At 45.7% G+C, this 16,439-nt stretch overlaps 1 protein-coding gene across 1 annotated transcript in view; it reads right to left on the bottom strand.

Moving 5' to 3' along the window:
• Positions 1-16,439, bottom strand: part of col22a1 (collagen, type XXII, alpha 1) — a 407,180-nt gene that overhangs the window by 159,129 nt on the left and 231,612 nt on the right. The window contains exons 16-17 of the mRNA XM_085992460.1: positions 9,114-9,167; positions 7,680-7,715 (exon numbers count right to left, since the gene is read on the bottom strand). Of these exons, the coding sequence (XP_085848586.1) occupies positions 7,680-7,715; positions 9,114-9,167 (90 nt within the window). The remainder of the gene's footprint in view (positions 1-7,679; positions 7,716-9,113; positions 9,168-16,439) is intronic.

Raw genomic sequence — 16,439 nt, 5'->3', positions numbered from 1 at the left:
TCTGCGCTTCCAGACAGTCAGCAGGCGTCCCCCAGCCTTGAGGCCGCCAGTGGGGTCCAATTACGTAGGAGCAGCAGGGAGGGAAGGGGCCGGGCGCGAAAGAGAAGTCGTTCTCCCTCAAGGGGCCAGTTGTAGAGGGAGGTGCTGAGACGTTTGTTTGTCCAAATTCAAGGACACCCTCACCTGTTGTTATATTTGCAGAAGGTTTGTTGAGTTTTGCGGCTTGGCCGAACAGTTCACAGTTATTTTGAAAGTTATGGTTTCTGTTGACATTACGTTGTTTAGCTGTAATGAAAGACTTTTGTGCCAATAAACAGAAGTTTCAATGTGGCATGGTGCATGTGACTAGTTTCAGTGATGCTGGCATTCAGAGGCCCTCAAACATCCAAAGTGCGCATAAGTTAAGACTCTCATCATTCCGCCACAGGGGTCTCGACACGAGTCCAGATGAGCCTCTGACGTATGGCCCTTCCACTTTCAGCAGCCCTTCCATCTTCCTCCTCCTCCTTCTCCTCCGCCTGCTCTTCCTCCTCCTCCTCCTCCTCCGCCTGCTCTTCCTCATCCTCCTCCTCCTCCTCATACTCCTCCTCCTCCGCCTGCTCTGCTGGTCGTTGAGGGACAACTGGAATTGGCTGGGTGCGTCGATTCACCAAGTTGTGGAGCATGCAGCAGACGATGACGATGTGTCCCACTTGCTGCGGCGAGTACTGGAGGGATCCCCCCGAATCTTCCAGACATTGGAAACGCTTTTTGACAACACCAATAGTGTGTTGTTTACTGTGCCTGGTTGCCTGATGGCCGCTGCTGATCAGCTCTTCTGCTGGGGTGTCGGCCACACGGAGTGTTGTCATCAGCCATGGCCAGAGAGGATAGCCCTTGTCCCCAGTAAGCCAGCCTCGTCTTCGAGGCAGCCCCTCAAAAAGGTAACAAACTGAGGTCAACCGTAGGATAAAGGCATCGTGGCTGCACCCTGGGAAATGCGCGGTGACTGCCATGATGATTTGGCGGTGGTGACAGACCAGCTGCATGTTGAGGGAGTGGAACCCCTTGCGGTTGCGGAAGTCCTAAGTATGATGGCATGGCGCCCTCAAAGCCACGTGTGTGCTGTCACTCGCCCCCTGCACCATGGGGAAGTTGGCAATAGAAACGACACCATGCGCGCCCTCTGCCTGCTTGTGCAGGGTCCGAGGGAAGGTAATGAATTGACGCCTTCGCCTATAAAGGGCATCTGTAACTTGCCGGATGCAACAGTGGACTGCAACCTGAGCGACAGTCGCAATGTTCCCAATGGTTGACTGAAAGGATCCGTTGGCATAAAAATGGAGGCCATTGTTATGTTCATTAATAACTAGACATTCTTATTATGAACACAGCTAGCTTCTAGCTAGTTATTTATTCAGTACACGTTTTCTAGGTACAGTATCTGTAGAGGCTTCCATGTGTGCTCCTGTGTGCAGGCTGCCATCTTGACTGTTGCCTTCTGGGTAGCCTAGTGCCTCATGGGTAATGTAGTCTTAAACATACAGCTATATACAGCTCTACACAGCTCCACCTAGTGTCCACTATAGAATGACATGCTATTGATCACTACATCCCCCTTTCTTTGAGGTTTAACAAAATCAATATCAATCAACTTTCAAGAAAACAATAAAGATAATATCAGAAACACTTTTGTTAGTGCTCTATAAACATAAACATTTTCAAAACAGTCAACACATTTTCAAAGCTTTACATTGTACTCAAAGATTAAGTCTATCAGGCTCTTTTACTTCACGTGTGGATCTTCTCAACACGGGTAAGTCTGATGTGTCTTCATGAGATTGTTCTGGCGGTGAATGACAAGATGCAGTTGCGGCATTGTCATCAATCTGGTCTTGAATAGTCTGTTGTGTTTTTAGGAGGGAACGGTGGTTCCTCCTGAGAATCTGTCCTTCCTCAGTTCTAACAGTGTATGACCTTGGTCCTACTTCCTCAAGAACTGCAGCTTTCCTGTTCCATGCATCTGGATCCTCAATCCTGACAACATCATCCTTTGTCAATGGTTTTAGAGTTTTGGATGACTTGTCATAGTATGATTTCTGTTTCAGGTTTAACAGTTGAAGTCTCTGTCTCAGTTCCTCACTTTGCTGTTCTTTTGCACAGCAGGGTAGCGTGGTGCGCAACTTGCGACCCATTAGTAGTTCAGCAGGTGAAGAACCACAGTATAAAGGTGAGGCTCGGTAGCTCAGCAGGGCGAGATAAGGATCAGACTTGCTTTCTGTCGCTTTCTTCAGTAGCTGCTTGAGAACTTGAACACCTTTCTCTGCCTTACCATTTGGCTGAGCATACAAAGGACTGGATGTGATGTGCTGAAAGTCATAATGTGCTGCAAACTGTTGCCACTCCTTACAGTTGAAGCACGGACCATTGTCGCTAACGGCAATCCTGGGAATTCCATGTCTGGCGAAGATGGATTTCACATGCATTATGACACTGCTTGCTGTGGTGCTTGAGAGCAGTGCCATCTCAGGATAGTTAGAATAGTAGTTAATCACTATTAGATAGTCTTTACCATTTAAATGAAAAAGGTCCATGCCAACCTTTTGCCATGCTGCTGTTGGTATGTCAGCTACTATCATTGGTTCCTTTGTTTGTTTGCTTTGGTGTTTCTGACATGTCTCACATTTGCCTATCATGTTCTCAATGTCCTTATTTATGCCAGGCCAATAAACAGTGTCTCTTGCTCTCCTTTTGCATTTTTCAATTCCGAGGTGTCCCTCATGAATCCTTTTGAGCATGTCTTGACGTAGAGCCTGTGGAATGACTATTCTGTTCTGTTTTAGTAATAGTCCACTTGCGACACTCAATTCTGACCTTATGTGAAAATATTTTGGACAGGAACCTTTTGGCCAGCCATGATGAATGTTCTCTATTACTGTTTGTAATACTGTATATTTTACTGTTTCTTCTGCTATTTGCTTTGATTTTGTGTCTGACACGGGCAGCGCAGCAGTGACCATACTCACATGAACATCCACGTCTTCTTCAGTAGAGCTCACATGACTCATTGTGGGTGCTCGGGATAGTGCATCTGCTAACACTATGTATTTGCCTGGTGTGTAGATCAGTTCAAAGTCATATCTTTGCAGCTTCATCATGAGTCGTTGAATCCTTGGAGACATCTCATTCAGGTTTTTTTTTTATGATGGCAACCAGAGGGCTGTGGTCTGTCTCAACTGTGAAGGTGGGAAGTCCATATATGTAGCCATGAAACTTTTCTAGTCCAACTACCAAGCCTAGACATTCCTTTTCAATCTGGGCGTATCGACTCAGTATCAGTCATAGGCCTGGAGGCATAGGCAACAGGCTTCCAATCTTCACCATCTGCTTGTAGCAAGACCGCACCTAGGCCATCTTTTGATGCATCCGTTGACACTTTGATTTTTTTGGTTGGGTCAAAGGTGGTGAGTACAGGTGTGGTTGTCAGCACTGTTTTGAGGTTTATCCACTCTTGTTCATGTCTTTCTGTCCATGCGAACTCATTTGTTTTATGTAGCAGGTCTCGCAGACAGGCTGTCTTGGCTGACAAGTTAGGAATGAACTTTCCAATGAAGTTTATCATCCCCATGATGCGTAGCACTCCTTTTTTGTCAGTGGGTTGGGGCATTTTGAGTATGGCGTTTACTTTTTCCATATCTGGCTCTATTCCTTTACCAGATAGATTATCTCCTAGGAAAGTGACTTCCTGGACGCCAAACTGACACTTGGCTTTGTTGAGCTTCAGTCCATTCCGGCGTATGCTCTGCAGCACTTTAGTCAGTCTCTCATTGTGTTCTTTCAGTGTGGAGCCCCAGATGATGATGTCATCAACATAGACCCGAACTCCTTCCAGATCTTCAATTATGTGTTCCATCGCTCTATGAAAGATTTCAGATGCAGATATTATCCCGAAAGGCATTCTGAGGAAACAATACCTGCCAAATGGTGTGTTAAAGGTACAGTATTTGGTGCTCTCTTCATCCAGTTTTAGTTGCCAAAATCCTTGTGAGGCATCGAGCTTTGTAAAGTATCTGGCACCTGACATTTCACTGGTGATTTCTTCTCGCTTGGGAATCTGGTAGTGTTCACGTTTTATGTTTGCATTTAAGTCCTTTGGATCCATGCATATTCTTAGATCATTGTTCTTTTTCTTTACACATACCATGGAGTTAACCCAGTCTGTTGGCTCTTCGACTTTCCTGATGACTCCTAGTGTGGTTATTCTGTCCAGTTCATTCTTGAGCCAGTCACACAGGGATGCTGGAACTCTTCGTGGAGCATGTACCACTGGCTGAGCATCCTGCTTTAGCTGGATCTTGTAAGTGAATGGTAGAACTCCAAATCCTTTGAACACATCCTGGAAATTATTCACTACAGAATCCACCGAGTCATCTGGCCTGCTTATGGCACAGTTTATACGGTAGACTCTTTTGACCCGTTCTAAGTCCTAACAAGCTTTGTCACCCAGTAGTGAATCAAGCCTTTCAGCCACTACAGAAAACATGAGATGATGCACTTTGTCTTTGACTGTCACTTTAAGTCTGCATACATCTAAGCTATCTATTTTCTGTCCATTATAGTCCTTCAGTAGTACTGACTTTTTCTGTATTTTGGGCTTTTCTTTCATATTGTTAATGTCACTCATACTGATTAAGTTTGCTTTTGCCCCAGTGTCCAGTTTCAATTTAACTAATGCTCCATTTATCTGCAGTGGGATCATCCATTTGTCCTCTTTTACTGCATTAACTTTATGTTCAGCATTGTCTATTTCTGAGGGCTGCACATTTTCTGTATCTTTTTTGATATCGTCACATGACACCATTCCTACAAAAAATGTCTCACTTACATCAGTGTCCTCAATCACATTAACTCGTTGCCCTTTCGTCGTTTTTACTTTTGAAAAGCATTGTTTGGCAAAGTGATTCTTTCCATTACACTTTGTGCACATTTTTCCAAACGCTGGGCATTGTCTTAACTGGTGTTTGTAACCACAGCGTTTACAATTAAAAATGTCATCCTCCGATTGCTTTTCATTTCTGTTCTGCCCACGTTTCTTCCCCTTGTAGGACACAGCATCGACAGCAGCATTATCACTCATTACATTTGCATCATTATTGATTTCACTGAAAGTCTTCACGTGATTTCGAGCTAGCTCGCTGGCTTTGCATATTTTCACTGCATTTTCCAAATTTAGTTCGGTTTCTCTCAACAGACGTTCCCTGACTTTTTTATCATGAATACCAAACACAATCTGGTCACGAATCATGGATGCTTTGAGCTCAGAGAAATTACATGTCTGTGCTTTCAGTTTCAGATCAGTTATAAAGCTAACAAAAGTCTCATTTTGTTGCTGTGTCCGAGAACGGAAGATGTATCTTTCATACGTCTCATTCTTTTTGGGAGAGCAATGTGCATCAAATTTTTTTAGCACATCTTCTAATTTTTCTCTGTTCTCCGCTGGATTAAATACAAATGTATTAAATACCTCTATCGCCTGTGGGCCTGCAACCGTAAGCAGCAACGCTATCTTCCTTGCATCTGGCTTCGTACCGAATCCGATTGCTGCAATGTAGAGTTCGAATTGTTGTTTAAAAATCCGCCAATTGTAGTCGACATTTCCCTCGAGATTCAAACCTCCTGGTGGCTTCAAATTCTCCATGTCGCTTTTCACAATTTGCAGCAGATCTTCACCACCCTGGTACCATGTTATGTTCATTAATAAATAGACATTCTTATTATGAACACAGCTAGCTTCTAGCTAGTTATTTATTCAGTACACGTTCTCTAGGTACAGTATCTGTAGAGGCTTCCATGTGTGCTCCTGTGTGCAGGCTGCCATCTTGACTGTTGCCTTCTGGGTAGCCCAGTGCCTCATGGGTAATGTAGTCTTAAACATACAGCTATATACAGCTCTACACAGCTCCACCTAGTGTCCACTATAGAATGACATGCTATTGATCACTACAGCCATCAGTCAGTTTAGCCATCACGGACAGAGAGGCTCTGCAGCGTTCACGCGGCTGCAGATCCTGACCAAGCAGGTGGCACAGATCAGTAACAATGTCCCTCCAGAATCGGAGCCTTCCCAAACACTGCTCCTCCGACATGTCAAGGCTTGTCACCTGCTGCCTAAAGACCCTCGCAGCTTCCCGTCGGATTGGCTGACCTCCATTGCCCCTCCTCCTTCTGGCCAATCCCGGCCCTCTCTCCCACCGTCTCTCTGCCTCTTCACAGTGTTAGGCGATGAAGCCGTCGCCCTCCAAACAAGCTCTCATTCCGATGCCAGTTGGTCAAAAGGCTTTTAGGTGTAGTGCTGCAAGTGCTTCGGACAGGTTTGAAGGTCCCAAGTCCTGTAAAGCTAAATTCCCAGAACTCCGTTCCACATTAGCTCGCCAACTCTCTCTAGCAACGATCGCAATGAGCAGGCCAAGTGGCAGAAGATTCTGCACTAAAGCTGTCCCCTTTAAATAGCGCCCCCCTACTCCGAGAAGGGCCTGTTAGCCCTCCCTCGAACTGTCACTAATAGCGCTGGGCGCTAAGGCTCCGGGCGCCACCCAATATGCGCACAAGCGCTCCTAGAAGGCATTGCACACTGAAATGACGTCATGAACTGCTTGCGCTCGCGGGCGCACGCAAACACTTAGCGCAAGCGCTAAATGTATAGTCAATATCTGAGTTGTCGCTATCTTCATAGCGTCCGCCCCAACATAGGGCATCGCCCCAATTCTAGGTCTCTTTAGGCGCTCAGCGCCGGCGCTACCAACCCAATTTCTAGACCTATGACTCTTAGCTGTTAACCACAACAAATATTTTTTTCCTGGTATTGCAGTGGCACTCAGAGTGCCTGATTAAAGGATTGCTTAGGCTGCATTTGGACATCTGTGGAAAATCTGAAAACCTGCCCTGAAATTTAAAGGCCCCAATTTTTGATCTCTCTGCCGCTCTGTTTCTCAACGAGAACAAGACATTAGCCATGACAAAATTAAAAACCATTACCACCAACTTACCGCCTAAGGCCCCTCCCTCAATTTAGGAGGCCAGTGCTCCTGCCGGAAATAGGGAGGTGCCTCATTAGAGCATGCTAATCAGGGTCTTGTTACCTTTTAGAACCCCAACCCCAGTGCCCAGCTGTCCAGTGTCCGTGCTAATGATTTGGAGATATTTCAATGTGAACCTTTAATTAACTTGTCACTTCAGTTTTGAAACAGTAGAACTTTTTTTCCAGTTACTTCTACAGAGACGGCATTAGTTATGAGGTTTTCATTGAATGTGTATCAACTGAAAAAGTAGCTTAAAAGGGGCAATTTTATAAATTCAAATGGATGGAAAATACTTAGCCGGCATTCCTGATGCTCACTGCTGGGAGGTGAAGCTTTCTGCCAAGTGCACAAATTCATAAATTTACCCCAAAGAACTTAATAGCTGATCACAATCCCTGCTGTAATCCTTTCCTGTATCCATCAGAGTTCTGGTTATGACCAAACCAGACAGCTCAAATTGTCTCTGATCTCAATCGAGCAGCCTGATGGAAAGCGTGGGAAGCCCGGAATGTCTGAAAACCTGATGTTTTCCGTTGCTGACTAAGCTCATCCCACTCCTTGATTTCTTTAACAGGTTACTCCATCTCCCACCGCAATGTGTTTTGCTGAGTTAATACTTACCACGCTCCCCGGGTACCCTGGAGGTCCAGCTTCTCCCTGTGAAACAACACAAAGGAGTCAAATTATGGCCGGAAAATGGATTTGCCTGAGCCTGAGATCCTTTCCTCATAAACTGCCCAGGATGGGAATGAAGCAACATTATGACAAATCCACAGGTATATCCAGTTAGGGAAACCTCCAATTTTGATACAAATCACACAACTTTTTTCCCCTTCCAATTCTATTCCCTTCGCTCCCAAGGAACTTACTAATACAGGAGACATGTTTCACACGTGAATTACCCTAGTAGCCATTTTATTTATGTGTGAGGCTAGACAATGAGTTTTGGCTGGTTGCTCAACTATGGGAGAGCATCAGAGCTGAGACCATACTGTCCTCATCTGACATCCACACAAATATTTTCCAGCAGGTATCCCCAGATAGCAATCAGGAACAGATTTTTGATTCTTGCTGATTTTTACCCTCTGTAGACTGGCTACTCAGCTTAATTGTAGCTCTCCAACTCTTGCCTTGGCCCAAATTAACTAATTTAGCACAGACACAAAAGCAAAATACTGCAGATGCTGGAATTCTGAAATAAAAACAGAAAATGCTAGGAATACTCAGCAGGACAGGCAGCATCTGTGGAGAGAGAAACAGAGTTAACGTTTCAGGTCAATGACCTTTCGTCAGAAATGGAAATAGTTAGAGATGTAACAGATTTTAAGCAAGTGCAGGGATTGAACCAGGGACCTATACAGCAAAACACTACACTGAACAATGGCCCTGAAAATTCATGGGACAAGAGCTCCAATGCTCAGCATCTCTACCTCAGTCAGATCCCTACTTGATAAACTGCCTTCCTGTTTTTGCCACCAAAGTGGATAACCTTGCATTTATCCACATTATACTGCATCTGCCCAATCACCCAACCTGTCCAAATCATCCTGGAGTTTCTCGGCATCCTCCTCACAGCACACACGCCCACCCAGCTTTGTGTCGTCTGCAAACTTGGAGATATTACATCTAGTTCCCTCATCTAGATCATTAATATATATTGTGAATAGCTGGGGTCCTAGCACTGATCCCTGCGGTACCCCACTAGTCACTGCCTGCCACTTGGAAAAAGATCCGTTTATTCCAACTCTTTGCTTCCTGTCTGCCAACCAGTTCTCTATCCAAGTCAGTACCTTGCCCTCAATCCCTTGTGTTTAACTTTACACGCTAATCTCTTATGCGGGACCTTATCGAAAGCCTTCTGAAAGTCCAAATACACCACATCCACTGGTTCTCCCTTATCTATTCTGCCAGTTACATCCTCAAAAAATTCCAGTAGATTAGTCAAGCATGATTTAACTTTTGTAAATCCATGTTGACTTTGTCCGATCCTGTCACTGTTTTTCAAGTGCTCTGCTATTACATCTATTACATTTTCTAAGTTTTTTTAATACTTACTTTTTCTCCCTTATCTCCAGAACCACCAGCGATTCCTGGACTACCAGTCGCACCCTGTGAATATGGATAGAATAGGTTACAACAACAACAACAACAACAACTTGCATTTTTATAGCTCTTTTAACTGAGTAAGACATCCCAAGGTGCTTCACAGGAGGGTAGTCAGACAGAATTTGACACCGGGCTAAAGGAGGAGACATTAGGACAGGTGACCAAACACTTGGTCAAAGAGGTAGGCATTAAGCAGCGTTTTAAAGGAGGGGATTGAGGTAGAGAGGCAAAGAGATTTGGGGAGAGAATTCCAGAATTTAGGGCCTAGATGGCTGAAGGTATGGCCACCAATGGTGGGGCGAAGGAAGTGGGGGATGCAAAAGAGGCCAGAGTTGGAGGAACGCAGAGTTCTTGGAAGGTTGTATCTTGGTGGATAGGGAGCCAATGTAAATCAGCGAGCACAGGGGTGATGGATGAATGAGACTTGGTGTGAGTTAGGATACGGGCAGCAGAGTTGTGAGTGAATTCAAGCTTCTGGAGAGTAAAGGATGAGAGGCGTTATCACACAATTCATAGCTATTCTAGGTCTGTCCCACAATTGCCTCTTTTGTGAATTAGTGTTTTTGTGGCTGAAGGGATTCCACACAGCCTGATAGCTTTTTCTTTATCTTTCTTCAATTTTCTTGTCCCCCTTTTCTAAGGTTCTGGCCCATGTTGGTCACAGTGATAGCTGCTCTGCAATACTTCTCCCAAGTGGCCCGTCTTCATGACAGATTGAATATCAGCAGGCTATTTAATCACAGGGACTTCACAGCCAGGTTCAATGTTGCACTCACTGACATCCACATAAACACACTTTTCAAAGTGAGAGCGGGCAGGGGATGATGAGATAATGATGAAGAGTGGGAACAGTTCCCCCTCCACCTGTTAGATCCGTGATTCTGAGAGTATGATGTTTTTCAATAACTACACGGATGCTGTAACTTAAAAATCAACAGGTGTTTACTGGAGTAGGGTAGTCTCAAGACTGGGGGTACAGAGGCATGCTCAAGGCTTATATACAGGTGTGGTCACTGCCGGTACTACAGTATACAGGAGCTGTAAAAGTAGTTCTCTCTTAAAGCTACATACACTACAATTCCTCCCCTTTTAGATTAGCAGTACCCATAATATTCAAATAACAATTAACACTTTAACATGCACATTAAACAACAATAGTCCATTTAAAGATTCAGTCTTTGGGGCGGCTTCCTGATCCTTTCGGGATAGCGCCTTTCCTGAGGTTCTTGTTCTTGGTGCGGAGGTGATTCTGGCCCCTTTTCGTCGGTTGGTTCATCGGTTTCCACTGCTACTGGTTCTGAGGTAGATGCTCCCGGTATGTCGGGTTCATCCCCAGGTACGCGAGTCATGGGGTTGACTCGTTCCTGTGACGCTAAGATCTGATCGATGTGGCGTCTCACAATGTTTTCCCCGACATCCACTGTGTACATTAATGGCCCCTGCCTTGTGCATATCGTTCCGGGCTGCCATTTCTCTGTTCGGTAGTCACGGGCCAAGACTGGTTGTCCTACATTGAAGCTCCTTGTCGGCTTTTATTGATGTGCTGGAATTGTTTATCCTCCACATTTCTTCGCACATTTGGTCTGAGCAAATCCAGACAAGATCTCAACCTTTGGTTAAAGAACATCATGGCCGGGGTCTGGTTGGTAACTGCATGTGTCGCATTTCTGTAGGCTAATAAGAAATTGTCCACCTTATGCTGTAGTGGAATTTCATCATCGCACATGGCCTTTATCGCCTTTTTAAAGGTTTGTACGAATCTCTCAGCCAATCCATTTGTGGCTGGATGATACGGGGCGGATGTGTAATGCCTTACCCCATTCCTTCTCATAAATTTCTGAAACTCTTCGGACACAAACTGTGGTCCATTATCAGAGCAAATCTGCTCTGGCAAGCCGTTCCTGGCAAATATGGTCCGTAGGACTGCAATCGTTTTCTCTGTAGTGGTTGAGGACATTTTTATCACCACAGGCCATTTCGAGTGAGCATCCACTGCTATTAAGAACATTGAGTCCATGAATGGACCAGCAAAATCAATATGCACCCGTTGCCATGGAGAGGAGGGCCACTCCCATGGGTGTAGAGGGGCATGTGGTGGTGCATTTTGGACCTTCTGGCATCCTGAGCAGCTCTTGGTTAGGTCCTCGATTTGTTGATCGATTCCCGGCCACCACACATAAGCCCTAGCAAGGCTTTTCATTTTCACCCCTCCCAGATGACCTTCATGAAGGTCATTTAGCACTCTCTCCCTTAACTTGGGTGGAATCACCACTCTGGATCCACACATCACTGTCCCCTGGCATACTGACAGCTGTTCTCTTCTGGATGAGAATGCTGGCAACAGTGAGTCGCCATGTGTTGGCCATCCCCTCACCGTCAAATCATATACCCGAGACAGCGTCGGATCATTGCGGGTCTCCTTCTCTATATCCGCGTTAGTTACTGGCAATCGTTCAATTATTGATGAATAAAATATTTCGATAGGGTCCACTGCTGGTGCTTCCTCCACAGTAGGCAGTGGCAGGCGTGATAGCCCATCAGCGTTTCCATGCTGTTTCGTGCCTTTATATTCTATTTCATATTGATTCGCCCCTAGAAACAGGGACCATCTTTGTAACCGTTGTGCAGTCATCACCGGAATGCCCTTCTTTGGATTAAAGATGGAGACAAGTGGTTGGTGGTCAGTCAGCAAGGTGAACTTCTGCCCATGCAGATAGTGGTTGAATTTTTTTACTCCCCATACTAGGCTGAGGGCCTCCCTGTCAATCTGGGCGTAGTTGCGCTCGGCTGAGGTTAGTGACCGAGATGCAAAGGCTACTGGGCTCTCCAACCCGTCTGGGAATTTGTGCGACAGCACCGCTCCAATACCATAGAGTGATGCATCACATGCCAAACAAATTGGTAGTGCTGGGTTGAAATGGGCCAACACCTCTTTTGATGTGATCAATTCTTTGCACTTCTGGAAAGCTCGTTTACGTTTGTCATTCCACTTCCATGGTACCCCTGTTTGCAGTAGGGTGTTCAGTGGGTGTAATACCGTAGACAAATTTGGTAAGAACTTATGGTAGTAGTTTACCAGCCCGAGGAATGACCTCAGTTGTGACACATTTTCCGGTGCTGAAGACTTGACTACTGCCTCAATCTTTTCAGGGGACTTATGTAACCCCTCTTCATTGATAACGTGGCCACAATACGAGATCTGCTTCTGGAAAAACTCGCACTTGTGGCGATTAGCTCGTAGCCCATATTCCTTTAATCTGGTGAGCACCTTCTCCAGGTTGGCGAGGTGATCACTGTCATTTTCGCCCGTGACCAGGATGTCATCCAAATAACACTGGGTCCCTGGAATCCCTTGCAGGACTTGATCCATCGCCCTTTGCCAAATAGCCGGAGCTGATGCTACCCCGAACACCAGCCGGTTGTATTGGTAGAGACCTTTATGAGTGTTTATCGTGAGGTATTGTTTCGAGGCTTCTTCTACCTCCATTTGCAAGTATGCCTGGGCTAGATCAATTTTGGTGAAGCGTTTACCTCCAGATAGCGAGGCAAAAATATCCTCAATTCGTGGAAGCGGATATTGTACCGTGTGAAGGACTGGGTTCACTGTCACCTTAAAATCCCCACAGATGCGGACCTTCTTTGGTTCCCCAGGCGTATTACTCAACGACCTCTTCATTACAGGAATGATGGGTGTAGCCCACTCGCTCCAGTCTACTTTGGACAGTACTCTTGAACGTTCCAACCCTTCCAGCTCTGCTTCGACGGCTGGTCTGATCGCATAAGGCACTGGTCTGGCCTTAAGAAACTTTGGGCTTGCATTTTCCTCTATTTTAATCATTGCTGTTATGCCTTTTAGTGTACTGAGTCCCTCCTGGAACACTTCTTTTGCGTCAGTTAGCATTTTTGACAATCGTCCAGGTGTGACGTTGTCATCCTTTTTGGCCTCAACCTTCAGTGCCTGTATGGAATGCCAATCTAATTGTATCTTCCGGATCCATTCACGTCCTAGTAGTGGTGGTCCCCCATCTGGCAATACATATAAGTCCATTTTAGGTATTTCCTGGCCTTTGTATATCACTTTCACCCTTATTTTTCCTTTGGGGTAGACTTTTTGCCCCATGTACGTCTTCAAGACAATCTCTGTAGCTTTCAAGGGTATATGTGAAAATAGCTGCTTGTAGTCCTTTTGGTTTATGACTGTTAGGGCTGATCCTGTGTCCAATTCCATTTTCACTTGGACTCCGTCTATCTTGAGTGTAACCCAGATAGTCTGGTGATCCTTCATTTTGGTTACCTTATATAGTTTCAGACAACCCAGCTCCTTGCTTCCGGAGTCTGTATCACTTTTCTGTTCGTCTGAACTACTGTCCATCACCTTATGTACCTTTTTGTACTTCTCCTGTGGAGATTTCTTGCTGTTGGTTTTCTTCCCAGACCTGTAGACTCTTGCTATGTGTCCTGCTTTTCCACACTGTCTGCACACTTGGTCCTTGAACCAACAATCCTTCTGGTCGTGTGTTGTTCTGCCGCAGCGATAACACTTCCCTGTTCCATAGGACATTTCATTGGTGCCATATTCTTGCGGTCTCCATTGTATCTCTGCAGCGCCCCTTGCGGCTGCTTTGTGTGATACTGCCATGCTGAAAGCCTTGTCCAGCGTAAGATCCTTTTCTGATAGAAGCTGTTTCTGGGTTCCTTCACTTTGAAGCCCACACACAAACTTGTCCCTTAACGTATCTGTTAATCCCACTCCAAACTGGCAGTGTTTCGAAAGCTTGCGCAGTTCCGTTAAGTACTCAGCATTGCTTCGTCTTTATGTTGGTTCCTTTTGTGGAATTTAAATCTTTCTGCTATCAGCAGCGGTGTGGGGTTTAAGTGGTCCTGTAGGATTTCTACTATGCTTTCGAAATTCTTATTCACGGGCTTCTCTGGGGTTATTAGGTTTCGCACTAACCCATAAGTTTTTGCACCCATGGAATTTAACAAAACCAGTGCTTTCCTAGCATCTGGCACTTCATTCGCCCTGCAGTACACCTCAATACGTTCCACATATGTCGCCCAATCTTCGACTTCATTGTCGAACGTAGAGATACTGCCACTCTTCGGCATCCCTGGGTGTGACTTAACTGTCAAAAATGGCATCTCCCGCACTCTCCCTTCTTCTCCGCTGGCACAAAATGGCGTCTCCTGCGCTTTCCTTTCTTCCCGCGCTCGCCCTTCTTCTCCGCTGCGGCTTCTAAAAATGGCGTCTCCCGCGCTCTTCCTTCTTCTCCGCGGCTCAATGGCGTCTCCCGCGCTCTCCCTTCTTCTCCCCGCGGACACTGTTCAGCCCTTGAGCCCTGGCTGTGCTCTGCGCGTTTTTTTTCTGTGCGCCTTTCCCGTTTCCGCCGCTCGGTCCTGAACCCGGCTGCTGCTTTACCCTTTTTCTCTCCGTTTTGTTTTTCCTCGACGGCGCTCGGTTTTCAACCCCCGGCTGCGCCCTGTGCGCTTCACCCTCTCTCTTGCCCCGTCGACGCTGCTCGGCTTTTTCTCTGCCGTCGGTCGGCTCCAGTCGCCGCTGTCCGGGAAGGGTCTGCGCTGTACCTGTTGTCAGTCTGTTGCTGATCGTCATGGCTGGGGAACCAAGCCCGGCTCTCCACAGCCTCCCCTGCGATGTTCACTCTCTGCCGGACGACTGGGCGGTTGCTCGCGGTCGACGCCCATGCTTCTGGCCTCGACTTTCTTCCACCGCCCTCCCGGAGCGAATCCTCGAAGGGAAATGCAGAGTTGCAGGTAGATTCGAATCGACACTCGTCGCCACTGTTAGATCCGTGATTCTGAGAGTATGGTGTTTTTCAATAACTACACGGATGCTGTAACTTAACAATCAACAGGTGTTTACTGGAGTAGGGTGGTCTCAAGACTGTGGGTACAGAGGCATGCTCAAGGCTTATATACAGGTGTGGTCACTGCCAGTACTACAGTATACAGGAGCTGTAAAAGTAGTTCTCTCTTAAAGGTACATATACTACAGCACCCAGTCTAGGAGTGTTGAGGTCAATCAGGGGTACGGTAGTACAGTGGTTATGTTACTGGACTGGACTTAATAATCCGGAGATGTGAGTTCAAATCTCCACCACAACAGCTGGGGAATTTAAATTCAGTTAATTAAATAAATCAATCTGGAAGTTTGAAAAAAAGCCAATGTCAGTACCGGTGACCATGAAACTACCGGATTGTCGTAAAAACCCATCTGGTTTACTAATGTCCTTTAGGGAAGGAAATCTGCCGTCCTTACCTGGTGTGGACTACATGTGACTCCAAACCCACAGCAATGTGGCTGACTTTTAACTGCCCTCTAGCAAGCCATTCAGTTGTACCAAACCACTCACCATGTGGACTGCAGCTGCTCAAGAAGACAGCTCACCACCATTTCTCAAGGACAATTAGGGATGAGCAATAAATGCTGGCCTTGCCAGTGATGCTCACATCCTGTGAATGAATTAAAAAAAATATTGTAGCTGGTCTGTCTGAATGCAGCTAGTTCAGCATAAAGCAAGGATTGAGCCTGGGACCAATTGGCCTGCATGGGGAACTTTGAGTGATGCATTTACCCACTAAGTCTTTTAGGAATTTGTTTTTCTTTTTTTTCAACAAATATCTCAGAACAAACTGACAACTATTTACAGTTATCATGAAGTGGCAGCTGCCACACTAGTGTAGTGCCCCATTTTATATTTAACCCATCTTAAAACACAGCTACCATCAGGCGCACTAGAAACAAAATCTGGTATTCAGAGTGGCTTGATTGGTGTGTGTGGAATCACAGAATCATAGAATAGTACAGCCCAGAAGGAGGCCATTTGGCCCATCGAGTCTACGCTGGCTCTTTCGAAGAGCAATCCAGTTAGTCCTACTCCCCCGCTCTTTCCCCATATTCCTGCAATTTTTTAACCTTCAAGCATTTATCCAATTCCTTTTTGAAGGGTACTCCATTCTTCATTCTCAAGTACAAATTGACAATGTTAATGTTCTCTGTTTTAAAATGTTGCCTGGTAGTGTTCAGCCTTGGCTTATTGGTATTTTAATAAGGTTTAGTCAGTTTTCATTTGCTCCACCGTGTCAGAATCAATTACTTTACAATTTTAACCATAGCCTCAGAAGCCACATCAAAGACAAAATCAACATTATCCTTAATCTTGTGAGCTGTGAGGAGCAGCCCCACTGTTGGTCTGATTGTGGCCTGTCTTAACTCATGCATATAAGTGATGGACAGCTGGCTATGAATAGTAGTGT

The sequence above is a fragment of the Somniosus microcephalus genome, chromosome 7, assembly GCF_052327205.1.
Source record: "Somniosus microcephalus isolate GS21.2 chromosome 7, FLI_Smic_1.0, whole genome shotgun sequence".
Lineage (NCBI taxonomy): Eukaryota > Metazoa > Chordata > Chondrichthyes > Squaliformes > Somniosidae > Somniosus > Somniosus microcephalus.
This window is presented reverse-complemented; position numbering and strand designations above follow the sequence as displayed.